The 26,330-nt window shown below is 46.1% G+C and overlaps 1 protein-coding gene across 1 annotated transcript in view; it reads right to left on the bottom strand.

The window, feature by feature from the left end:
* Window positions 1–5,032: 5,032 nt before the first annotated feature.
* LOC140715772 (uncharacterized) overlaps window positions 5,033–26,330 on the bottom strand; it is an 89,064-nt gene continuing 67,766 nt past the window's right edge. Inside the window, exons 6-8 of the mRNA XM_073028144.1 lie at window positions 17,618–17,773; window positions 9,475–9,737; window positions 5,033–6,804 (exon numbers count right to left, since the gene is read on the bottom strand). Coding sequence (XP_072884245.1) covers window positions 5,120–6,804; window positions 9,475–9,737; window positions 17,618–17,773 — 2,104 coding nt within the window. The 3' untranslated portion in view covers window positions 5,033–5,119. The remainder of the gene's footprint in view (window positions 6,805–9,474; window positions 9,738–17,617; window positions 17,774–26,330) is intronic.

Below are 26,330 nucleotides of genomic sequence, written 5' to 3'. Positions count from 1 at the left end.
TGAGGATTTGAAGGCACCTGAACATAACTGGGTAAGTTTCAAAGTTTTTCTCGAACAGGGAAATGGACGGTCTAGAAATTGAGGCCCACTTCATTAATATTAAACAGTACCTGGCACGTGTGCATGGGAAGAATTTATCTATATTTGGGGAGTGGGGGTCATTTCAGAGTGGAAATAGTGAATGTATCATATTCCTGTAAACGGAAAGGACAAGGAACTCTGGACGTCAAGCTATATTGAGGGTTTTGTTAAACGAATAAGACAAAGACACTTGTCATAAGATAAGAGCACTGAAAACTGGGGGGGAGGGGGAGATATTCAGCTGTATGGTCAGTGTGCAAGGCATTCAAGGAAACGAAGCTAGGTGCAAGGTGAAATTATAAAAGCAACTGACACCTAATATTAAGGAAAACAAGAATGTTTATAAATATTAAGATTTATAAGTAGATTAGAAGCAAGGGGGAATGAGTGGGGTCTATTAACACATGTGTGGGTCTGTGTGATGTGGGTAGTATCTGAAATGTATCATTCACACAACACGCACAAAATGCTGGTGGAACACAGCAGGCCAGGCAGCATCTATAAGGAGAAGCACTGTCGACGTTTCTGGCCAAGACACTTGGTAACATCTGTATTCACCAAGATGAAAGACATTGTGGTGTTTTCAGAATTAGAATCAGATTTAATATCACCAGCATATGTTGTGAAACTTGTTGTCTTTGCGGCAGCAGTACAATGCAATACATGCTAATAGAAAAAGGAGAATTACAGTAAACGTGTAATAGTTAAATTAAGTAAGAATTGCAGAAATAGAAATAAAAAAGTAGTGAGATAGTATTCATGGGTTCAATATCCATTCAGAAATTGGACGGCAGAGGGGAAGAAGCAGTTCCTGAATCGTTGTGTGCGTGCCTTTCAGTTTCTGTGGCTCGTTCCTTATGGTAGCAATAAGAACAAGGAATAACCTGGGTGATGAGAGTGCTTAATGATAAATACTGCCTTTTTGAGACAACGCTGCTTGAAGATGTCCTGGGCATCTAGCGCCCATGATGAAAGTGACTACGTTTACAACTCTCTGCAGCTTATTTCTATCTTGTGCAGCTGGTGCAGTGAAATTCTGTGGAATATTAAGATTAAGAAGATCATCAGCCATAATGGAATGGCAGAGCAGACTCAATTGGGCCGACTGGAAGGAAAGATATTGGAAAAAGTTCTGGATAATCTAGTATGGTATGGTAATTTTAAGCAGTTAATAATTGATTAGTGACTTAGTAACAATAATTAAGGACCATTTTAAGCAAAGTAGACGAGTTATGTTGCTTTTTTTACGTGTATTCATTGTTTTACTGTAACGAGCAGATTGAAATAAAGCATCTAAGAAAATATTTTCAAAAATTATTAACATCAATCTTTTCATAAGGCAATTGAAAAACATCATTGCTAATTAGCACTTCCATTGCAACAAGTTACTGTCCAAATACTTAATGTATATACCAGGTCTGCAACGAATTTAAAGCGTTTACGGTATCTTCCACGTCACGTACTCTAGGTGGCGCCAAAGTGCTGCGATGCTCTGAAAATCTCAGTGCACTCGGGTTGTAAAATCATTTTTCGCGGCTTCATTTTGCAGTAAAGATAATTGTTTCGATGTCTTTTATTATGTGTGGAGTTTAAAAACATCAAGGAGCTTTGTGTATGTCACATACCTACATATTTTTTCCATATACCATTTTGGGCTTGGGTGTCATACGCTCACCACACCCGATCAAGGGTTTTATTTTTTGCCTGAAGCAGAGGAGGCTGAGGGGTGGTGACCTTATGGGGGTGTATAAAATTATAGGGAAAAAAGGTAGTTCTTTTTCCAGCATGAAGGTGTGTAAAACTGGAATGCATAGGCTTAACGCCGGGGGGGGGGGGGGGGGGGGGGGTTCAACTCTTTCAAGGAAGCGGTGGGTATGCGAAATACCTGCCAGAGGAAGTAGGCATTATCACTAGATTTCAGAAACATTTAGACAGGTACATAGATAGGAAAGATTCAGAGGAATACAGGCCAGCCCCAGGTAATTATGCTGTATAACAATGGGTCCAAGCAAAAGGTGTGTACAAGATGGCATGAAAATACAGAGGAGCAAGAGATTTGGGTGGGATCTAAGAATATCCTCTTTACTTTAAAAAGAAAAGTTACTTTAGATCACACTGGCTGAGGGGTGGTGCAGACAAGTAAATAAGGACACTTGGATGCGCACTTGAATCATCAAGGTACAGGAGGTGGTTAGTGGACAGATGCTCAATGGTCAACTTCGACACAATGGGCCAAAAGCCCTGTTTCTCTGCTGCATAAACCCAGGACTGCAAAAGTACAAAGGCAACCTGATGCACGGCCCTTCAGGCCAGACTCACCTGAAACATTCAGTACTCGGCAGATTGATTTCAGTAGGACAAGGCTGCTAAGTGTCAAATAAAGAACCTTTTCCTCCTGTAGAGCAGCAAAATCTGCCCCCCCCCCCCCCCAATCACCAAGTGTGCTACGCCTGCATGTATGAATAACACTCCTTTAGTACAGGAAATTGGTGAGCCATTGGGGATGTCAATTTCAAAGATCAAGACGTTCGGTAAGATAAAGGAGTTGAGAGTCTAAAAAGCCAAAATTACTGCAGGCAGTGGAGGACTATCATAGTCATTGAGATATAACAGTCCAAACTCTATGATCCACTCCATGCACAATAAACAAGATTCACTGAAGATTCACTGGTAGCCAACCACTTTAATTCTAATCTCCATCCCCATTCCAACATGTCAGTCTATTGCCTCCTCTACTGCCACAATGAGGCCCCTCAAATTAAGGAACACTTAATTTTCCATCTGCTTAGCCTCCAACATGATAACCTGAATATCAATTTCTCCAACTTCTGGCAAATTTTCCTCCTCCCACTTTCCTCTTCTTCCATTCCCCACCCATCACCTCCCCCTGGTGCCTCTTTCCTTTTTCCATGGTCCACTCTTCTCTCCTATCAGATTCCTCCTCCTTCAGTCCTTTACCTTTTCCACCTATCACCTCCAAACTTCTCACCATTCTCTTCTCCCATCCACCTAGCTTCACCTCCCTCGACCTTATTCTGTATTCTTACTCCTTCCCAGTGAAGAATCTCAGCCCAAAATCTCAATTGTTTATTCCTTTCCATCGATGTTGCCCAAACTGCTGAATTCCTCCAGCATTTTGTCTTGATTTCCAGCATCTACAAAATCCCTGCAGACCATCTACTCAAGCCCTCCAGCCCCAGTCACATCCTTGTCAATGTTTCCTGCACCCTCTCCAGTAGTCACATCCTTCCTCTGACCTGAACTGCACACAATACCCCAAGTGCAATCTCACCAACATCTTGCACAGTTGTAACATGCTAATGCATCCAAAGAAGGCAAGGAAAGTCTAGCAGTTTCATTACTACATTAGCATTTTCATGAAATCTACTGAGGTATCTCTATTGTGCAATACTCTGCAGGCCACCATTTACCGTGTGATTTTTTTGCCCTGGTTTAACTGGCCAAAGCACAATACTTTGCATGTCGAATTAATTTCTACCTGTCCTTGCCCAGTTTTGTAGTTAATGCACAGTACATCCTACTGTATCTTAAGACAACCTTCCTTAAAGTCCACTATACCATCAATTCTGGTGTCATCTACAAACTTATTAATTATTGAAATGTGCACACCCTTCCAAATGATGACATCATTGTCATAAAAACCAGCACTCATGCCCACCAAGACACCACTGGTCATGGACCTGCAGTCTAAATATGTAATGTGAAGAAGGGAGGAGACAGAGTTGTGAGAAGGCACTAGGACAGAAGGTGACAGGCACTGTGGACCGGGGGGATGTGAGCCCAAGTATGAGAATGGGAAAACTGAGACAGGGAAGTGCTGCAAAAACACACTGACAGACACTCACTGTTCACAGGGCAGCAGACAGGAAGAGGCCAATGTCCATAGTGGAAGAGCAGTCAGGCCCACCAGACTCACTCCAAAATCTACGTGGGAATGAAAGAGAGCAAAGAGTAGCTCAACTGATCCATCCAGTTGCCTCCTTCACCAGTTAAGCCTGCAAACTACAGAAGCCCATTAAATCATTTCATCAAAACCCCTGATTATTGACCACAGGAGGAAAAGGCCAGGAGTTTATGAACCAGTTCTCATTAGGGGCTCGGAGGTGGAAAGGTCCAATACCTTTAAATTCCCTCGCATCATCATATCAGAGGATTATTCCTAGAACCAGCAGTCAAGAGAATTCCCAAAGAATTCACAACAGTTAGTCAACTTTCAACAATTCAACATGTCACAACAAAATCTGACAAACTTCTATTGATGCACAGTGGAGAGTTTTCTAACTGGTTGCATCACAGCCTGGAATGGAAACACCAAAGCCCTGGAAAGGAAAAGTTTACAGAATGTAATGGATTTAGCCAGTCCATCACAAGCAAAGCCCATTTACAGTGGAACAGTGGTTTAGGAAGTCTGCAAATAATGTGAACATCAATGGTGTTGTGGATAGTGTGGAAAGTTGCTGTAGGTTACAAAACATTGATAGAATGCAGAGCTGGGCTGAGAAGTCCACTGACCACACCTGCATGGAGCACTGCCACAAGAAAGCGGCATGCATTAAAGACCCCTACCAACTAGGGCAGGCATTCTTCTCACTACTAACCATCAGCACTGAGTTTAGTTGCCTTAGGTCCCACACTACAAGTCCAGGAACAGTTATTACCTGACAACTTTCAGTGGCATGAATAACTTCACTCATGGCAAGTCTGAACTCAGAAGTTAATAAATTTCACAACTGATGCCAGTGATATTAAACCTGATTCTATAACGTAAAAACTCACTTTCAAGGACTCTTTACAACATATTCTCAGTCTTATTTTTATTTGTATAATGTCTTCTTTAGCAAATCGGTTGTTAATGTATAGTTTGTCATAAATTCCACTGTTTTTGTATTTTCCTGTAAATGCCTGCAAAAGAAAACACCAATCTATAACGTATATATACCAACTTTTAATAATAAATTTTACTTTGAACATTGCCAACTAATCCACACAAGATCTAAAGACACAACCAGGGATATCATCAGGGGACGATGCTTTCCACAGGTTCACTCTCGGAATGTTCACCATCATTGGCTGTAGATTCAGGTTCACTGGAGTCTGACATGACGGGTGGGGACATACCCGTGTCCTTCTGTTCAAAACTTTCCAAGATGGTCTTAAGTACATCATGAAGGGATGTGCTGTTGTCAGTGCTGTTTTCTGGTTTTGTATCGCAACCCATTATAGCTTGCAAGTTCTGCAACATCTGACGGCCAGACTGAGACTCGTTTTCAGACTGGTACCGTCTCTTGGCTTCTTTGATCGCTTTACGTACATCATATTTCGCTTTCTTATAAAGGACAGGGTCGCCTGATTTGAATGCTGCAGTCCTAGCCCTCAGAAGAGAACGTATCTCCTCGTTCATCCATGGTTTCTGGTTTGGAAACACAGTAATTGTCCTCTTTGGTACACAGTCCTCGACACACTTGGTGATAAAGTCTGTGACGGTAGTGACATACTCTTCGTGACTGGCAGCCGAGTCCTTGAACATTTTCCAGTCGACCGACTCAAAGCAGTCACGTAGAATCTCCTTTGTTTCCTCAGACCAGCACGGTACCAGTTTTTGTTCTGGCTTCTCCCGTTTCACTTTCTGTCTATATGCAGGGATAAGGAACACAGCCCGGTGGGCTGGATTACTCAAGTGTTGACGAGGAATGGACCGATAAGCCTCTCTGATGGTCGTATAGCAATGGTCAAGGGTGTTTGGGCCACTGGTGGCAAAGGAGACGTGTTGGTAGTAATGTGGTGACACACTTCTGAAGTCGGCATGGTTGAAGTGTCCGGCAATAATGAACAGGGCTTCTGGGTATCTTCTTTCAAAGCTGTTAATCACAGCGCATAGCGAATCAAGTGCTGGTTTCGTGTCTGTCTGAGGTGGGATATAGACTGCCGTCAGGATAGTTACAGTGAATTCTCGTGGCAGGTAGAATGGGCGACACTTCACCGTTAGATATTCCAAGTTTGCTGTGCTGGCGCTCGCTAGAACCTTCACATCCGAGCACCATGAGGAGTTGATTAAGAAGCAGACCCCTCCGCCTCTATTTTCATCGGAGGATGCCGCGTAGTCCATCCGGTGAATGGAGAAGCCCTCAGGTTGAATGACGCTGTCAGGCAAATCTGACGTAAGACCCGTTTCAGTAAGACAAAGCACACAACAGTCCCTCAGCTCTCTTTGCGAGGTCAGTCTGGACCTTAGTTCATCAACTTTGTTCTCGATGGCCTGGACGTTAGCTAGTACTATGCTGGGGAGGGGGGTCTTGAACCCACGAGTTTTCAGTCTCGCCTGCAGCCCTGCCCTCTTGCCTCGCTTCCGAGTTATCTGCTGGTTCCGGTCATTTTGGGCCTCGACCCCCACAGGTCGAGTCGGGCCTCGGGCTTCGCGCCAAGTTGAGCCTCGGGCGTCAAATCCACCTGTCTCGGGTGAACGGGTACCCTGGTAGAACCAGCCTCTGGGGTCAGCATCAGGTGTTCCAGGCAGTCGGGTCTTCATTCCAGTGAATCCACGGGCCACTTCTTCCGGCAGTCGGGTCTCAATAGCGGGGGTTCGCTGAGGTCGGAGTCGGCTGCGACCTGGCCGGGCCCACCCTAGGCCTCGCTGGTCCGTTCTGTCAGGGTCCACGAGTTGGGTTGGTAGATCAGCTCCCGAAGGATGGAAGGTTGCCAGACCTGCAAGAATATTTAAAAGAATGACATTTTCAGTTAAATTTGAGGAAACTTGGAGACCATTTATTCAACATTTTCATATGAATTAAATGGTCTGATCCAGAACCTTATTGTTACTACCCTTAATTGTGTGGATGGAGGTTCGGAGTTATCGGCACTACTGTATGTATCTAACATTATGCAATTGCCCATGTTGGTTAGTTTTTTTTTATTAGTTTTTTTTTAAGTTCTCTTTTAGTTTTTTTGGGTTTTTTTTTTCTTTTTTCTCTTTTTCTTAATTCCTTTACATTAATACTATGAGTTTGGGAGGCCTTATATATTAATTATTACATATCTGATTGTTTATTTAAATTATTAATTGTGTACTCTCAAACGTTTTGTACTCATATTTCACTTATGTTTTCTTAAAATTAATAAAAAGATTTGAAAAGAAAGAAAAAAAGAAAGAATGACATTAATAATTCTTAAAGACAGAGAACTTAGGATTTTAAAGAGCAGAATGATTCTAGTAGTTCTAAAATGTGGATGTGTAGGGAGCAACTTTGCCGTGCTCTGGCACCAACTAACGACAATTTGCTGGGCATAGGAGCAGCCTGCTGATCTCCTGCTCCCATGTGATCTGGTGGTAATGTGAGGACACAGGTCTTTACAACATGGTGTACTGTACAAGGAGCAGGGCAAATTTGCAATGGATTGTAAGGAAAAAGATAATTTCAGCACTGAAAAGACACACATTACAGCTCCAGGCAGTGCAGACAAGTGTCAGTAGTCTGAGGACACAGAATGATACAACACATAGAACTACACTGCAAAGACAGAGTGTACAAACCACAAGGCCGCAGCTTAAGGATGTAGCTATATAAACCCACCATACTGCTCTGTATAGGAACAGACAGCAATGGACGATATATACAATGAACTTTAGAACACCAAGTCTTTAACCATAAGGACAAAGATCCAAAAAAAAAGCTCTCCACACTGTGCAATGAGCACAGACCTATACACACCAAGCACTATTCCACCATTAAATACCAACACAACCTGACCACTTCAAGGACTGAGACCCGTACAAACCTGACACTGGACTGTGATTCATGGAACTGATAAGAGCAAAAAAGCTTGGTGGGGGAGTCCTAAACAAGGGAGACTGTGTAATGGAGATGTCGGGAGGCACATCCTCACAATGAGGTCAGTCCATTGGGCAGGACAGGCAGAGGCCTTGACATGAGAGGAGTGGAAGAGGAAACAATCTACTTTAATGTACCAGTGATGAAGATATATGCACTGATGATGAAGTTGATCAGCCGGAGGGAGTGTGGGATTACCGCGGGTACAGAATACAGCCTTTCAGAGGAGAGCACTCTGCAGTGCCTGAATCCCCAGGAGCAGATTAACTGTATCCTCGGACAATGCAGGAAGCTAAGGAAGTAATGAAGGGGCATCAGCATAGAAATGGGCACCTATTTTAACCACCAAGTGTATGGTTAACGCTACAGCTTTAAGGCTACAAGGACAAGCCAGCATAAGCCTCTGCGATCAAAGTTGCACACGTTCCACCAAGTACAACCTCAAGAATGTCTTGCGCAACAGTAACAAGACATTCAAGAAGGCGGCAAAGCAAACAAATATCTTTCTTGCTGCCCAACCTATGCTGCCGCTTTCAGGGAACTATACACTTTTAACCCTTTGCCCCTCTTGGTTTTACAACACACACATGGCTCTGACATTTACCATGTTGCCCCTATCCTGATTTAAATAACCAATATACTTCACTTTGTGTCTGTCTGGGTTAAATTCCAAATGCTATATCCTTGCCTATATTACTAATTAGTCTATTTCCTGTTGTGAGCTTCGGCAATCATCTTCACTTGTGTCATTAATTATCTATCACGTATTAAATATGGCATCTACATTCTCATCAAAATCATTAACACATAGCCACAGGCCTCCAATCTGAAAAGGGATGGAATAATAGGTAGCTCCAGCCCAAACCAAACTTGCTGATGACACAATGGTTGGCCTCATCACCAAAGACAAGATGGCATGCAGAGAGGAGGAGGTACTGCATGACTGTCCAGTATGTGAGTTGAAAAGCATCTGACCGCAAGGCGCTACAGATGATTGCAAGGACTGCTTACAGGAACACTGGGTCTCTCTTCCACTTATCCGAGATATCGGGAGCACTGCTTACACAGGGCTCTTAGCATTGTCAAGGAACCCTCTCACCCATCCCAAATCTTTGACACCCTACCAGCAGAACAAAGTCTGACTGGATGGGAAACATCTTTCCCGAAGCCGTGAGACAACTAAACTCCCTACCACCGCCCAACTTTTAATTACTTATGTTTAACTTGTGTCATAAATGCACTTTATGCAAAATGTCAATCTTCTGGAATAGGTTTTATTTGTTAACTTCTTCGTGGTAATATTAATTGTGCTGTGCAGGTTATTGGTACTGTATTAAGCACCTTGGCCCAGAAAAATGTCTGCAGTATTTACGTGAACAGTTGAATTGACAATAAACTTTAATTTGAAAAAGATCTGGAGAGCATAACTGTAAGAGGGAGCCAGGACCCAAGAGGTTACAGATAGATTAAGGGGGTGAGGACCAAGGATCAGAACGGGAAAACTGAGGCAGGGAGCCAGTACACTAAGGCACTGACAGACACTCACTGTTCCCTGGACGGCAGGCAGAAACAGAAGAAGCCGATGCCCACAGTGGAGGAGCAGCCACGGCACCTCGATTCCAACTGTCTGCTCCAGATCCAGAAGGGAAGGGCAAGGAGCGGGGAGCAGTTCTTCTGATCCAGTCGCCACCTTCGCTGCCTTGCCAGTCGCCACCTTCACCGCCTCGCCAATCGCCACCTTCACCGCCTCGCCAGTCACCACCTTCACCGCCTTGCCAGTCGCCACCTTCACTGCCTCGCCACATCAACCTGCAAACCACAGGAGACACCTATCATATCACCTCTCATTCTTTGAAACCCGAGCAAGTACACACTGACCCCAGTGCACTTCAGTCTCTGCCGCCTCGCCCGCAGTGGAGCCTCACCACCATCCCCAAACCCAGTACGCACCCTACTCCATGGACTTCACTACCATTCTGCGCCTGTACTGGCCCATCACTAAGGGAATAGCATTAATGATGCCAGCACAAAAATAGCCACAAATTTGAAAGTGGTTTTGCATCACATGACACCCTGCACACAGCTCAGGAGGCCAGTGCAGCGAGCTCTCAGATGAGCTACAGCGGATAGCCATGGCGCACAGAAGCTGCACGCAACATTCAGTATAAAATCTGCGACTGGGGAAAGGAAATACAACTTGGTACCAGGGCAGAAAATACACTCAGACCCCACTTAACGCTGAGGATGTGTTTCTCGGAGGTGGAGCAGTATGTAAATCAGTGCACTTTGGGGTCATTATAACATTATGTAAATGGACATGTGCCGGACTCTGTTTAAAAAATCAAACCCAATATGCATATTTTATGTATACATGGTAATCTGTGGAGTAACAAACACACAAACAGGCCTAACGTGCACATCAGTGGAGCAGCAATACATCGCAGCAGCAGCAGAGGGAACGCAAAAATTGGTGGCATTGTGTACTGCATCGAAGATTGCCAAAGGATACAACAGGATATAGATCAGTTGCAGATATGGGTGAAGAGGCAGATGGAGTTTAATCTGGGTAAGTGTAAGGTGCTGTATATTGGGAGATCCAACATGAAGGCCATTAGTTTGTGGGAGGAACACTATCATTGATAAACAGATGGACCTTGCAGCCCAGCTATGAGGCTCCCTAAAGTGGCCACACACACTGATAGGCTGATAAAAATGTGCATGCAGTGATTACCTTCGTTAATTGAGGCATTCAGTTCAAGCACCAGGAAATAAGGTTACAGCTTTAGTCGAAGTTAAAATAAACTTATTAAAGTACATTTGTTATGATGTAGACAATCATGGTCTTGGCAAATTTTCCTCCAAAAAAGCAGGTCTGTCACTGCCTGCTTCTAGGCTGTGTCTTTACAAGACAGATGATCCCGATCACGATCAATACTCTTCAGTGACTGTCTGCCGAGCATCGGTGGTCAAATAACCAGGATTTATAAGTAACTGGGACAAATCACACAACCATCCACCACCTGCTCCCATAGCTTCACGTGACCCTGATTGATGGGGGGGGGGGGGGGAATAGTGGGGGAGGGGGAGTTCTAAGCAGGTGCTGCACCTCGCTCAAGGGTGACCTATGGGCTAGTGGGAAGGAGCACCTTGCACCTCCTTTGGTAGATGTTTACTGCACCCTCCCACCCAAGTTATCAAAGTACAGTCGGCCCTCCTTATCCGCGAGGGATTGGTTCTGGGACCACTTGCGGATACCAAAATTCGCGGATGCTCAAGTCCCTTATTCAACCTGTCTCAATGTGGTGGATATTAAGACCCGGTGGCAGAGATCTGAATCCGCAGTGTTTCTGTTCACGAAAATAATTACGATAACGATTGAAAGTAAAGTGGAAATAATAGAGTTCGGAAAAAGGTGAAACACCATCGGTCATTGGAAAAGCGTTAGGCTACGTCGGTCAACAATCGGAACAATTTTAAAGAATAAAGTGAGAAAGGCTGTGCCCTGATGAAAGCTACAATTATTACTAAGCAACGCAGTGGTTAATTATTGGGTTTTGGGTTTTTGATCCTCCACATCAACCAGGCACAGTGGAGAGCGCACTTGGGAGCGATCTGACACTAGATTGAACTCGGAAATTTCCCCTCCCAAGCCCAGCGCTGAAACATACGTTTTTAAGTGCTTTATACGCATAGAAAGGTAAAATATATACTATATACGAAGACAAACGTTTGACTAACTGACGCTAAATAATACCAGATACCTGTTCCGACTTGCTTAGTAACAGAATGTCCGATCCTGGTCCACGATAACCCACGCACATCCTCCCGTATACTTTAAATCATCTCTAGATTACTTATAATACCTAATGCTATGTAAAATAGTTGTTATACTGCATTGTTTAGGGAATAATGAAAAGAAAAAAAGTCTGTACATGCTCGAACAACAAGTGCTGGAAGAGCAGTTCCAGGTTTTCGTGATTAGCGCTTGGTTGAATTCGCACATGCGGAATTCGCGGATAAGGAGGGCCGACTGTATATGTCACTATATATTACCTTTGAGATTATTACAAGTTGATTAGGCTACATTTAGAGTATAATGTTCAACACCGCTCACCTTGCTACAGGGAGGATGTGTAGGTTTTCGAGAGGGTGTGGAGGTGGTTTACATGATGCAGCCTTGTTTGAAGGAGATGTGCTGTGAGGTAAGGCGGAACAAACAGGCCATTTCCTCTCGAGTGGCAGAGCCTCAAGGGATATTTGACAGAAGTTATCAAAATTTTGTGAGGTATAGTTAGACAGTCGGTATTCTTTGCCAAGATTTAATTGGCCAGTACAGAAGGAATGTATTTCACCTTAGCCAGGAATACACTGCCAGGGCTGATGGTAGAGGCAGTTGATATAGGGGTACTTAAGTAATGATTAAATTGGTGCATGAGCAAGGACAAAGACCATCCAGCCAATGCTCTCTTCTCACCACTGCCAGCAGGAAGGAGGTACAGGTGCCTCAGGTCTCACACCACTACGTCCATAACTGAAACAGTTATTAACATTGAATCATCAGGCTGTTGAAGCAGCATGGATAACCTCAACTATGAACTGATTCACAGAGTTATAGAGATCACAGAGTCATCGGGTGCAGCAGGGATCTTCACAGCTGTAGTTGTGTTCTCCCTTTCAAAGCAGGCATAGAAGGCATTGTGGTAGTGAAAAATCACTGCCATTCATACTATTGGGTTTCGCTCAGTAGGAAGTAATGTCTTGGAGACCTTGCCAGAGTTGCCATGCATCTGATGTCGCCTCCAACCTCTTTCAAAATTGTCTTTTCGCCCTTGATATAGCCCTCAGCAAATCATATCTGGTTTCCTGGTATAGGCCTGGGTCGCCAGACTTGAATGCCACAGATCTAGCCTTCAGGAGACGACATAACTCCTGGTTGATCCACAGCTTTTGGTTTGGGAGCATACAGTAAATCTTTGTAGGCACACACTCATCCACACGGGTTTTAATGAAGTCGGTAACAACTGAACCATATTCATCCAGGTTCGAAGATGAATCTCTGAATACAGTCCAGTCCACCAATTCAAAGCAGTCCTGTCAGCACTCCTGCAATTCCCTTGTCCATACCTTCTTGGTCCTCACTACTGGTGTTGCAGTATTCAGTCTCTGCCTATACTCAGAGTAGAAGTAGAGCCAGGTGATCAGACTGCCCGAAGTGAGGGCGTGAATTACACTGTAGGTATTCTTGATGGTGGTGTAGCAATGGCCCAGTGTGTTGTTTTCTCTGGTATTGCAAATGATCTGTTGATGGTAGCTGCTTCGTGATTTTTTCAGACTGGCCTGGTTAAAATCTCCCAAAACGATGGTGAAGGCTTTAGGAAGCGCTGTTTTGTGCATGTTGATCCCATTGCTTGGATCATTTAAAGCCTGCTTGACATTGGCCTGAGGTGGAATGTAAACTGCTACCAAACTGACCTCAGAGAACTCCCGTGGTATGTAGAAAGGACTGCACTTAGCTGCTAGATATTGTGGGTCTGGCGAGCAGAATTGGGACAGCACTGATATATTTTTGCACCAAGAAGAGTTAATCATGCAGCATACTCCTCCACCTCTGCTTTTAAGAGATTCTATACATCTTTCGTGATGGTGTATAGTAAATATGTCAATCTGAATCGCTACATCCAGTACAGAAGGGGTGAATCAGGATTCAGTGAAACAAAGGACACACGGGGTCCGAATGTGCGCCTGATTCAACACCCTAGCTCTGAGATCATCAATTTTATTCACCAGAGACTGCACATTCGCCAGCAAGATAGTTGGTATAGGGAGTTTAAAACCCCTTTTCCTTAAACATACTTGTAACCCCGCTCTACACCCGCGCTTCCTCCAAGGTATCTTAGGTGGGCGCTTCCGATCACAATCAGTATTGCTTCCTTCAGTTTTAAGCAGCGATAGTTCATTTAAACGCAATAAGACATCTTTGTTGACTGTACTAATCTTGGAAACAGTTGTGCTTTTCAGCTGAGTCAGGCCGAAATGGGAATATTTAATCGTATCCATTGAGAGTACTGCTGCTACTCAAGTTGCACCTAGGTGCATCGGTTTTGCGGTGTAGCGGTTTCTTGAAAACAAACCAAAACCACTGAAAGACTGAGTATGGGTATTGACACCTTATGATGCACTCCCGAATAACTGAGTTCCAAGTTGAAAGAAGCTGTTTCGACCCTTTACTATGAAACCAACAAAGATGAGAGATCTTATAGGAATAAAAAACTAAACTAAACGAGTGAAATAAGACTATTTGCATTCAAATTAGCATAATTAAGTAAACTAACAAAATAAGCAGTCAACACAAAAAAAAAATCACCTCCCCCATCCCATCCCTCTCAACTAAACTAACAAGGACAGTGTAAATATGTAACTATACTCACTGGCTTCTGCCACACCCTGACCCACATGACAAATTACCATGAGCCATAATGAATGCGCAAGACATAGACAGACAGAAAACAGATAGATGGCTCCTACAGGAGGGGTTGATTGGCAACTCATTTCCATTATTCAAATGCTACAAGCATGATAAAGGTAAGAAAGGTGGGAGAAACGTGTTTTGATCATGGAGAACATAACTGATGTTGAGAGGTGTTCTTGGGGATTATCCAGTGATGTTATTCAGTTGACATTTTAAATAAGAACGGGATGACAACTTTAATGGGATTGTATTATAATTATACCATCAGTCAGCATAAGAGGCGCCAATATGTCAGGAGAATGCAGATAACTAAAAGGATTATAGGGTTTTCAGCTTCCCCCATATCGACTGGACCGCCACAGTTCAAAGAGCTCGGGCGAACAGAAGTCCCTCAAAAAAGTTTTCCCAATCTGCATGTAGATGATCCTACTAGAAAAGGTGTAACACTGAACCTCCTGTTGGAAATGAAGCAGTGACTGAGATGTCAGTATTTTGGGATCAGAAAATTAAACTTCATTAGTTTAAAAAATTTGTGGCCCAGATTTACACAGGAATTTGCACAGGTTGATTTCTAGAAGTTGTTTGTGGGTAAAGTGGTGCTTACCATGTGTGATGTGGCATGAAATGGGGAAAATTTAGAGACAACAGGTTCCTGTGTGAAGGGCAAAGATGGCTGGATTAAGAGAACACATGTTGACACAGAATATTAGGGGACTAGAGGACACAGGCTTAAAATTGAGGGGTGACCTGTTAGAACAAAGAGGAGTGATTTTTTTCTAGCCAGAGTGTAGTGATCTGTGGAATGCTCTGCCACAGACTGCGGTGGAGGCCAAGTCCATGGGTATATCTAAAGCAGAAGTTGAGAGTTTGTGATTGATCAGGGCATCAAAGGATATGGTGAGAAGGCAGGTAAATGGGATCTGGGATAAGCCATGATGGAATGGCAGAGCAAACTCAATAGACTGAATGGCCTAACTGTGCTCAAATATCTTTTTGTCTTACTTGGATGACAATAAAGGCATAAGCACAGAATTAGCCCATTCAGCCCATCGACTCTGTTCTGCCATTCCATCATGGCTGATTTATTATTACTCTGAAACCAAATTCTCCTGCCTTCTTCCCTGTAACCCTTTGACCCTCCTACTGCTGAAGAACCTTTTAACCATTTCAATTTGGTCAATTTGGTGAGAACATTTTTGCAGATGAGACCATGCCTGTGGTGTAGTGCACAGTGAAGGTTAAAAAAGATTATAACCTAAATCAGATGAAACAACAGGTAGAATTAATCTCGACAATTGTGATGTGCAGCATATTTTGATCAGTTAAACCCGGACAGGACGCACAGAGTAAATTAAGAGTGTTGGAGAACAGAGAGACTAGGGAGTACATCATTCTCTGAAAGTGTAGAGATGATGATGAGGAAGGCATTTGGCATGCTGCCTTTCATTGGTTAGGGCTTTGAGGACAGGAGCTGTGAATTCATGTTGTAAATGTACAAATAATTGAGGCCACGATGTATTTTATGAGTTCTAACAGGAAAGGTGTGACTAAGCTTGAGAGGATACAGAAAAGATTCAGAAGGGTAGTCCTCAGACTGGAGGGTTTGTATCGGGAGAGATTGAATATTAAATGCTTGGTATGCCAGGCACAAAGTTGGCTGTGGGTACATGGAGGTAGATATAATTATGAGGCATACATAGGTTACATACCCAGAGACTGCTTCCCACGGTGTGGGTGTCTAAAACTCGAGGATATAGTTATAAGGTGACAGGAAGTTTTAAAGGTGATCTGAAGGGTAAATAGTTGGTATCTGAATGAGCTGCCAAGGGGGGTGGAGGAGGCAGAAACGCACAAAGTGTCTTTTGATCAACACTCCCCAGGAACCTGCCATTCACTGTGTACACCCTACTTTGGTTTAACTGCGCAATATAGAGAATTTAATTTACACGGCGCTGAAGCAGACCCTTCAGCTAAAACATGCTGACCAAGTAGCCTACCTCAGCTACTCTCATCAGATTGCATTTGGCCTATATCATTTTAAAGCATACCCATCCCTGTCTAAACGTCTTAGATGTTGAAGGTATATCTGCCTTTTCAACTTCCAGTGATAGCTCATTCCACAGACCTGCCACCTTGTGTGGAAAAAGTTGCCCCCACCAGGTTTGCTTTATATTGCTCTCCCCCTCACCAGAAATCCATGCCCACCAGTGTTAGACAGCCTTGAACAGGGAAAATGACCTCAATTGACCATGCACCTCAAGATCTTGTATACCTCTACAACAGGTTCCTGACTTGGGGTCCATGGACCCCTTGCTTAATGGTATTGGTCCATCACATAAAAAAGGTTGGGAACCCCTCAGTTTTCTACTTTCTGGGAAAAACTTGAGGCTTCACAATCTCTCCTTCTAACCCAAACTCTCAGCTCCTAGTCACATCCTTGGATGCTGCCCATCCTGCTGAGTTCATCCAGCTTTTTGTACATCTTGATTTGACCACAGCATCTGCAGTGTACTTTGTGTTTACCTGTAAATCTTTTCTGCCCCCTCTCCAGCTGAATCATACCCTTCTGATGCAAGGCAACAACAACTGCAGTTTCATCAACATATACAATATATCCTGATTCTGCGGTTGTACACAGCAACCTGAAAGCTGCACATTAATGTAAACATCAAATCAGCCAATCACGTGGCAGAAAAGCATGCAGACGTGTTCAAGACATTCAGTTCTTGTTTGTACCAAACATCAGAATGCCAAGAAATGTTGTCCAAGTCACTTTGACCGTAGATGGACTGTTGGTGCCAGTAAGGGTGGTTGGAGTATCTCAGAAGTTGATCTTCTGGGATTTTCACACACAACAGTCTCTTATTTTAATGGTGCAAAAAAAAAGGGAGTGAATTTATCTCAATAAAAGATCAGAGGAGAATGGCCAGACTGGTTCAAGCTGACATGGAGGTACACATTAATAAAGAAGGTATCTAATAAAGTGGCCACTAAGTCTCAATAAGTGGCCATGAACAACAGGACCCCAGCCCGTATACCTATAAGCCACCACTAGCCAGAGACTTCCAATCTGAAAAGGAATGCAATGATCCACAAAGTGCCAGAAATGGAAGAAAGCAAAGCTGTGAGGCTGCAAAAATGGAAGGAGATTACAGAGAGAATGAGGGATCTGAACCTGAGGCTGGGAGCCAGTGTAGTAGGGCACTGGCAAGACACTTACTGTTCCCTTGGCGGCTGGCGGGAAGAGAAGCAACCCACAGAGGATGAGTAGTCAGGACCACCAGACTCTATCAGTCCACTTCCAGATCCACTTGGGAATGGCAGTGAGCGAGGGGCAGTTCGCCATTCGCCACCTTCTTCATCTCTCCACATCGACCTGCAAACCAAAGTAGAAGCCCATTAGATTACCTCTCATTCTTTGACACTCCAGCAAGTACAAGCCAACCTCACTACACATCAGTTCAGTTACACTGCCCAAGGTGGAAGTCTCACTTCCACCCAGCTACAATTCCCTCTGTGGACTTCGCCACTTCCTCGTGCCCACAGAAGCCCATTGCTGATGGAACAATGTAGGGGATCGTGTGCATTCTGTGCCGTCAGCACACATAATCTGGCGAAAAGCTGCTGGACTCCACGTGAAGAACAGACAGCAGCTGGGATGTGGGGCAGACTGAACTGTCAATTGAAAGGGATCTGGCAGGGAAGTCTTTGTGCACAGGGACATTTTGGTGTAAAATCAGCAACCAAGGAAGGGAAATACGAGTAACACATACAAAATGCTGAAAGAACTCAGCATGTACACAGAGGAATAAAGAGTCAACATTTCCAGCAGAGATCCTTCATTAGGAAGGAAATAGGAATTTTCATTGTGGGCATCAAAGGGAAATATTCTAATGCAAGCACCATGAAATAGTACCGACACTAGTTGGGCCATTTGGCACACAATGTATAAAATTGCCACTTTAAACTTGCCCCCTCGAACCATAAAAGCATGTCTTCTGATGTTTGACATTTTTACCTGGGAAGCACATCCTGACTGCCCTATTATGCTTTTCATAATTGTTTAAACCTCCATCAGCCCTCACATTTCCCTCTGTTGCTCTACGGAGAATAACCCAACTTTGTTCAAAATGCCCTCACAGTCCATACACTGCATCCTGGTAAATTCCTGGACATTTCCCAAATCCTTCCTGTAATGGTTCATCTACGTTTTCAGAAAAGATAAAACTTTGAAGAAATTGGGGGGAAAAATTAACTGTCAGACCAATTTGCTCTTTACAATACTGCAGGTGGTTTTAAATGACTAAAAGACTGAAGATTACTGAAATGTCAGAAACATGGAACAAACACAGTGTTGGTAACAGTTGGCAGCTCAGGTAGCAGCTGTGGAGAGGGTAGGAGAAGGAACATTCCAGGTGAGAACCATGAAAGGGAGGCAAAAAGCTAATTTGCAGAAAAGTATGGGGAAAAAAACGACCTACAAAATGAAATTAATTTCTTATACAGCATAACCCACATTGTATGGAGACAAGACAGATAGCAACTATGATTACATGAAAGGCACAGTAGCATAATGATTATCACAACACTTTACAGTACCAGTAACGTGGATCGAAATCCCAACAGTAAGGAGTGCATATGTTTTCCCCCCATGACCACGTGAGTTTCCTCCAGGTGCTCCAGCTTTCTTCCAGAGTCCAAAGACATACAGGTTGGTCGGTTAATTGGTCATTATAAATTGTCCTGTGATTTGGCTAGGATTAAATCAAGGGATTACTGGGTGGCGTGGCTCGAAAGACCTATTCTGTGCTGTATTTCAAATAAACGAATTCCCTTAAGAGCTGCTGATAGCAGCTAAATTCCTAGTTTCAGAGATGTTTATAGCACAGAAAGAAGCCTTACAGCCCCAGCACTGACTAGTGGTAATCTATTTGTATTATTCTCATCTTCCAGCACTTCATATTGGTCAGTGATAATAAACCTAATTAGTGGATCAGGTAAACATTGGTCTGAGAACTGAAGGAGTACTAGTGGGCGTAGGTTCTATTAAAAATGACAAAACCCAGTACTGGATAAAATATATTCTAGACTGTTGAAGGAAGTGGAAGGAGAATGTATTGTGGAGGCTTAGGATGTCATTGCTCATTCTTCCTCCAGCTACAAAAAGTGGGACCACAGGATCAGATGATACTTGTGTCGCGTGGGTTAAAATGTGAGAAAACAACACTATGCAATCACAGACGTTACTGTACTTGAGTGGTGGGGTAACATTTGAAATCTGTTCTGAAGGAACACTCCAGTGTAAACTCTGGAAGGGCAGACATTAGACAGGGTCAGGTAACAGCTGGATTTACTGTGGTGGTAACAGGAAGGCGGGTGAGGATTTCAGCAGTACCCTTTCAGTAGGTTCCAGAAATCAGGGCCCATCTAAAAATTCTGTTCCAGCTCATCCCTGGTATAGCAAGAGAGTGGGGTTTCTTTGTAGCTGTCTGTATCTTGTACAGTAAGAGTGGGATTTGTTCTGTACTTGTCAGTCCCTGATATAGAATGAGAGTTTGGGGCTCATTCTGTACCTGTCAGTCTCTGGATCAGTGAGAGTGTGGGGTTCATATTGTACTGGTGAGTCTCTGATAGAGCCTGAAGGCATGCAGTTGATTCTGTACCTGGCAATCTCTGGAACATTTGAGAGTCTGGGTCAATTCAGCCTATCAAGTTGCACCGTCTAGCAACCTACCTATTTAACACAAGCCTGATCTCAGGACAATTTACAATGACCAATTAACCTACAAACAATGCGTCTTTTGACCATGGGAGGAAACCAAAGCACACGGAGGAAACCCATTCACTCACGTATGTACAGTCAGCCCTCCTTATCTGCAGTGGATTGGTTCCGGGACCGGCCCCCCCCCCCCCCCCCCACAGATAGCAAAAAACGCGGATTCTCAAGTTCCTTATTTAATTGTAACACTCACCCAACAGGCTGGTATATGTCTAGGGGAAAATGAGATCCAGCCACACACCACCCCCACCTCCGGTACATGCAGGTGCTGTGGGAATCAAGTTTATGCCTCGCGCATGCACACAGTATCAAATTCACACCAGATACCGTTATGAAATACACTTTAAAGTTTTTACTAAAACTAAAAGAGAACTGGCAATACAATATACATGAAAGAAAAGAAAAAGCAAAAGGCGCCAACTTATCAAAGTTCAGTCAGTTTAGTGCACATCGTTGGAGCTCAACCATCGAACCATTTGACCCCTCGTCACTCTCCTCCAACCTCCACGTCTTCGCACCTGGGACCACCCCCGGTGGTCAACCAAGCAGTGCAGCGCACGTCCACCTTCCTCTGCGTCTTCTTCCCGACTGCCCTGAAAACCCGCGAAAACCCCCCCAAGCTCCCAGCCTCACAAGACAAAATAACATTCCCCATTGGTTAACAAATGAATACAATCCCCATATCAGCAAGTCTAAAGCTAAACAACTGTGAGAGAAACACTTAGCAGACAAAGAAGCATTCCCACTCTTAACAAACCAAAGAAGCCATTTTGAGTAACATACACAGAACATTGTACATTCTCCCCCCACCAGCAAATGTCATGCCCTCATGACATTACCAGAGTTCCCCAAAGCTTCTTGCAACACACAAAACCCAACCCAGGTGCAGAAAGCAGTAACATAACTACCCAGAGCAGTAGAAATCACACTCGGTTCTCCTGGTACCACACATGTCAACCGCTCCAGGGGGCGCCTACTTCTCTGAGATCTCCGTACCCCTTCTGCCGACCCTTCCGCCTCACTGGGCTCCCTCTTCACCTGCGAACCCGCTGCCTCGGACACCCCAGGTCTACCTGACAGACCCTCACCCCCCTCCCTCACTGGGCTCCCCCCTCACCTGAGAACCCTCCGGCTCACGTTCGGGTTCCACCCTCTCTCCCCCCAACGCTGGCTGCCTCTCCATCTGACCCTCAATACCTTCCCTCCTCTCACCCAACTCAGTATGGGAAGGGCCAGGAGCCTCCTCTTCTGGTACTGGAGCGCCAGCGAATGGGAACAGGGGCCACTCATCTGAGTCGTCATCTTCCGAATCGGTATCCATTCCCGGGTTAAGGACCCGTCCCCGCTCTTCAGCAGCGGCCTCTTCCCTCGCAGAGTCCTTGTACTAGGCGCAAACTCCCACTCTGACTCCTTGTCCACCCGCACCGTTTGACCCAGGGGCAGCAGGTGATTCCGATGGAGTACCTTGATAGGCCCCTTCCCATCCTCAGGTTTCAACCGGTAAACTGGTAGATTCAGCATCTGGCTCTCTATTACATAGGGGCTTGGCCGCCCATCGATCTGCCAACTTGTGCTCACCAGGGAGTCCCAAATTCTGAGTTAGGACCCGGTCGCCTGGCAATAATTGTACAAACTTCACCTTTTGGTCATACCTCATCTTATTCCTCTGATTTTGTTTGGTAGCCGCCGCCTCGGCCAACTCGTACGCCCGCAGTAACTCTCTCTTCATGTCAGACACATACTTTAGATAGGGCTTCCTGGGTAATTCACCCGCTTCAACCACAAAACACAAGTCAATGGGCAACCTCGCTTCCCGCCCGAACATCAGATAATAGGACGAGTATCCTGTAGCATCATTGCGAGTACAATTGTAATAGTGTACCAATTGTCCAATATGACAATTCCACTTATTTTTCTGCCCAATCTCCAGCGTCCTGAGCATGTCTAACAGGGTCCTGTTGAACCTCTCTTGCTGAGGATCACCCTGTGGGTGATAAGGGGTAGTCCTGGATTTCTCAACCCCAAGCATAGTCAGTAATTCATGGATAAGGCGGCTCTCAAAGTCCCACCCCTGATCACTATGGATTCGCCTGGGAAGGCCGTTATGAACAAAATACTTCTCCCATAACACCTTCGCCACTGTCGTCGCCTTCTGACCCTTAGTGGGAAATGCCTGAGCATAGCGAGTGTAATGATAGGTGATGACTAAGACATTCGCGGTGTTGCTGGTGTCAGGCTCAATCGACAGAAAATCCATACATACCAGGTCCAGAGGTCCCACACTCTGCAAGTGCGACAGTGGAGCCGCCGACGCTGGCAGGGTCTTCCTCCGGATGCAACGACTGCATCCCCTACAGTATTCTTCGACCTCCCCCCTCCTCTGGGGCCAGTGGAACCGGTCTTTGAGTAATCCATAGGTCTTTTCCACCCCCAAGTGTCCAGAATCATCATGTAAGGCCTGGAGTACAGTCTGCCGTATCGGCGGGGTTGGTCCGGAGGCGCCGTTACCGGTACAAGATGTGGTTCTTTAACTTTAACCGAGACCACTCCTTCAATAAGACGGGTGTTTTGCCTTATCAGCCAACTCCACATCCCCCTTCTCTACCGCTCTCCACACAGTGCCAAGACCCAGGTCATTCTGCTAAGCAGCTGCCACTTCCCCCGGACTCAGTTCTGGCAACTGTTTAGTCTGCAGTGCAGTCAGGTCACAGTAAGCTCGGGGTATGGCGTCGTCAAAAACCCCCAAATGGTCCACAGCTCGCTCCAGCCGCCTTCTTCCCTCGGCCTTCACGGTGATAGCAAACTGACACATCGCCTTCACTCCAGGGGCAGGGACACTCTCCCACTCCTCGTCCTTCTCCTGTTCCCCTGGCTCCCGACGTGACAAAGCATCCGCATCGACATTCTTGCTTCCTGGGTGGTACCTCAGGCTGAACTCATATACCGACAAGGCCGCCAGCCACCGATGTCCTGTGGCATCCAGCTTAGCCAAAGTCAAAATATAAGTGAGAGGATTGTTATCCGTTCTCACCTCAAACTTGGTTCTGTACAGGTAATCGCTCAGGTTGTCCACCACCACCCACTTCAGCGCCAGGAACTCCACCTTGTGAGTGGGATAGTTTCTCTCAGAGGGCGACAAGCTTTGGCTGACAAATGCTACCAGTCTCAATGCTTTGCCATGCTACTGGTACAGAACAGCCCCTAGACCCTCTCAGCTGGCATCCGTGTGCAGCACATATGGCTTCTGGGGATCGGCAAAAGCCAACACCGGGGTCTGGGTCAGCACCCTTTTCAAAGATCGGAATGCCTCTTCACATCAATCATCCCATCTTGAGCCAAAAGGTTCCACCAGGTTCCAGTATCCTCCAGTGTCTTGCCTCCTTTCCCCCTTCCTTTTCTTTCCCAGTGGGGGATATCCACACAACAGCTGAGTCAACGGGTGACACATTTTGGCTTATCCTTTCACGAATCGGCGGGTAATACCCACAGAACCCCAAAAATGAGCGCAGAGCGCTCACTTTCTGGGGTCTCGGCCAGGTGGTCACAGCCTCTATCTTGGTTGGATCAGGAGCCAGTCCCTCTTGCGAAATGATATGGCCAACATAGCTAACCGACGACTTGCAGAACTGACATTTGTCCAGGGAAAGCTTCAGCCCTTCTTCATTAAGCCGGCTTAACACCTTCAACAGCCTCTCCTCATGTTCCTCCAAAGTCAATCCAAACACTATCAAATCGTCCAGGTACACCAGCACCTCCAACAGACTCATATCCCCCACAGTCCTCTCCGTGAGCCTCTGGAAGGTGGCTGTAGCCCCCGATATGCCTTGGGGCATTCGTTCGACCTGAAAGAACCCCAGTGGGCAGATAAAGGCTGTCACTCATCGGGGTCTGGTAATACCCACTGCTTAAATCCAGCACACTGAACCATTTCGCTCCACTAAGGCAGGCCAACGCGTCCTCGACCCTTGGGACAGTATATTGATCAGGGACAGTTCGCCGATTCAAAGTCCTATAGTCAACACACATGCGCACCCTCCCATTCTTCTTCCGTGCCACCACTATTGGGGACGCATAAGGACTTCGAGACTCAGCTATGATTCCGGCTTCCTTCAACATGTACAAGTGCTGCCACACATCCTCAACATCTGCTGGGGCCAGCCTCCGGGATCTCTCTCGGAACAGGGTGTCCTCCATCACCCGGATGATGTGGTGAGTGCTTTTGTTGCAGCCCACATCAAACTCGCCCCAAGAAAAAACAGCTTCCATCTTCAGCATCTTCTCCACTAGCCTGTGTTTCCACTCCGGCGACACAGGGGAATCCCCGAAGTTAAAGGCTTCAGCGGTCCTCACTGGGGCGCTAGACATTACCGTCACCGGGAACACATGTGCCAGCGGCATTCCCCTCTTAAAGGTGATTTCTCTTGCTGTAGTGTTCCTGACACTTACGGCTATAGGCCTCGCATGTACCACCCCTGGTCTCTGCACTTCGGACCTCACCAGCGCCCCCGCTGGGAATCGTGTCTCCCCTTCAAGATCGTCCGGGGTGTCTACTAACAGGGCTTTGCCCGTCGGCACTCCTGGGAATCTGGGAGTCCCCATCACGAGTGCTACCTCCCCTGGTCGGATCACCTTGGGCCTCGCCTGCGTACACCACACCGTCCCTCGTTTACACTCCTGGTCCAGCCCTTGAGAGGCAACCCCTTCTTCGAACACCGCTCGAAACACTGGATGCACCAAGAGGGTCTCCAGAAAGTGTTCCCCCCCCCTTTCTCCTTACAAGCTCCCAGGAGCCGTCGCACAACGGGGGAGTTAGACCCCCACCAGGAGGGCAGCACCACCGGTTTCCACCGGGTCAGGACACACCAACACCAACATCTCAATAGCTTCAGACACTCCCACATCGCCCTCCGAGAACTCCAATCTCACCAATAGGTAGTCACCCTCGCTCACACCCCAAATCTGCAGGGTGTCAAATGGGGTTACAGGCAAATGCTTTAGATATTGGTTGTAGAACGTCCGGCATAATAAGGTCACCTGCGATCCCGCATCAAGAACGACTTTCGCGTAAACTCCCTCTTTCCGTAGACACACACTGGCACGGGGTCCTACCAGCCCATCCGGAATAAAGGCATGGGCACCCGGTGGTCCCCTGGCTGATCTCTGGGAACGTGTTCCTCCAGAGGCTCCATTCCGTTCCCTCACTGAGCCTCTCCTAAGTTTCCCGACACCTCTCCCTTCTTAGTCGCAGGGGAGTTTCCCTCCGCGGGACTCCTTGTCTCTCACAATTCCACCTAAAGTGTCCTTCCTCTCCACAGCTACAGCACACCCTTGGCCGCCCACAGTCCCGCCTGAAATGCCCCTCTTTCCCATAGTTAAAGCACACGCTGCATGCCGTCCCTCCTCTCCCAGGACAGCTCCCGCTCCCAACCCACTGCACTGGTCGCCCCCAGGGGTGGGTACCTCCCCTGTCCTTCCCCTCCAGAGGTGGGTCCCTACTCCCCTGGGGGTTGTTGGTCCTCCACCCAGCCACCACTTCCTGTATCGCTGAGGATCGCTCCCAGAGGCCCGAGCCCCTTTTCCGCCCCAACGCTCTCTCTTCCTCCCGCACCTCTCTAATCAGTGGCCTGAACGATGGAGGGGGGCCTTTCCTATAAGCCTGCTGGATAGTCCACGCCACCTTGTCCTCCTCCAGAGTGCCACTGAATATCTGACTCATCCTCACGCTAGCCAAGTCAGGCGCCTTCACTACCCCCCGGCGCCGCAACCCCATAAGCATCCCCTCCATCCTAAATATGTACTTGGAGAGCTTTTCCACTCTCCGTTGTTCCAGGTGTTGGAACTCTGCTAAAAGCAGCCAGGGTTCCCCTGACAACCCAAACGCTTCCTCCAAAACTTCTATGCATTCCTCCACTGAAGCCCCAGGCTTTTCAGCTTTCAACTCCCAGACTGTTTTGGCTGCCGAACCCCTCAAACTTCCCACCAATCGCTGCCTCTTCTCCTCCTCCGAGCCTGGCCACTCCTCTAACATCAAAGACATATGCTCGATCCAGGTATCATAGTCCACCTCCCCATCCGGGGTAGGCTTGGCTCCGGAGAACACCCCCAGCTTCAGCCGTGGTCTCTCGGCCACTTCCACCAGGGAGCAGCTCCGAGG

This window comes from Hemitrygon akajei, chromosome 24 (genome assembly GCF_048418815.1).
Source record: "Hemitrygon akajei chromosome 24, sHemAka1.3, whole genome shotgun sequence".
Classification (NCBI taxonomy): Eukaryota; Metazoa; Chordata; class Chondrichthyes; order Myliobatiformes; family Dasyatidae; genus Hemitrygon; species Hemitrygon akajei.
This window is presented reverse-complemented; position numbering and strand designations above follow the sequence as displayed.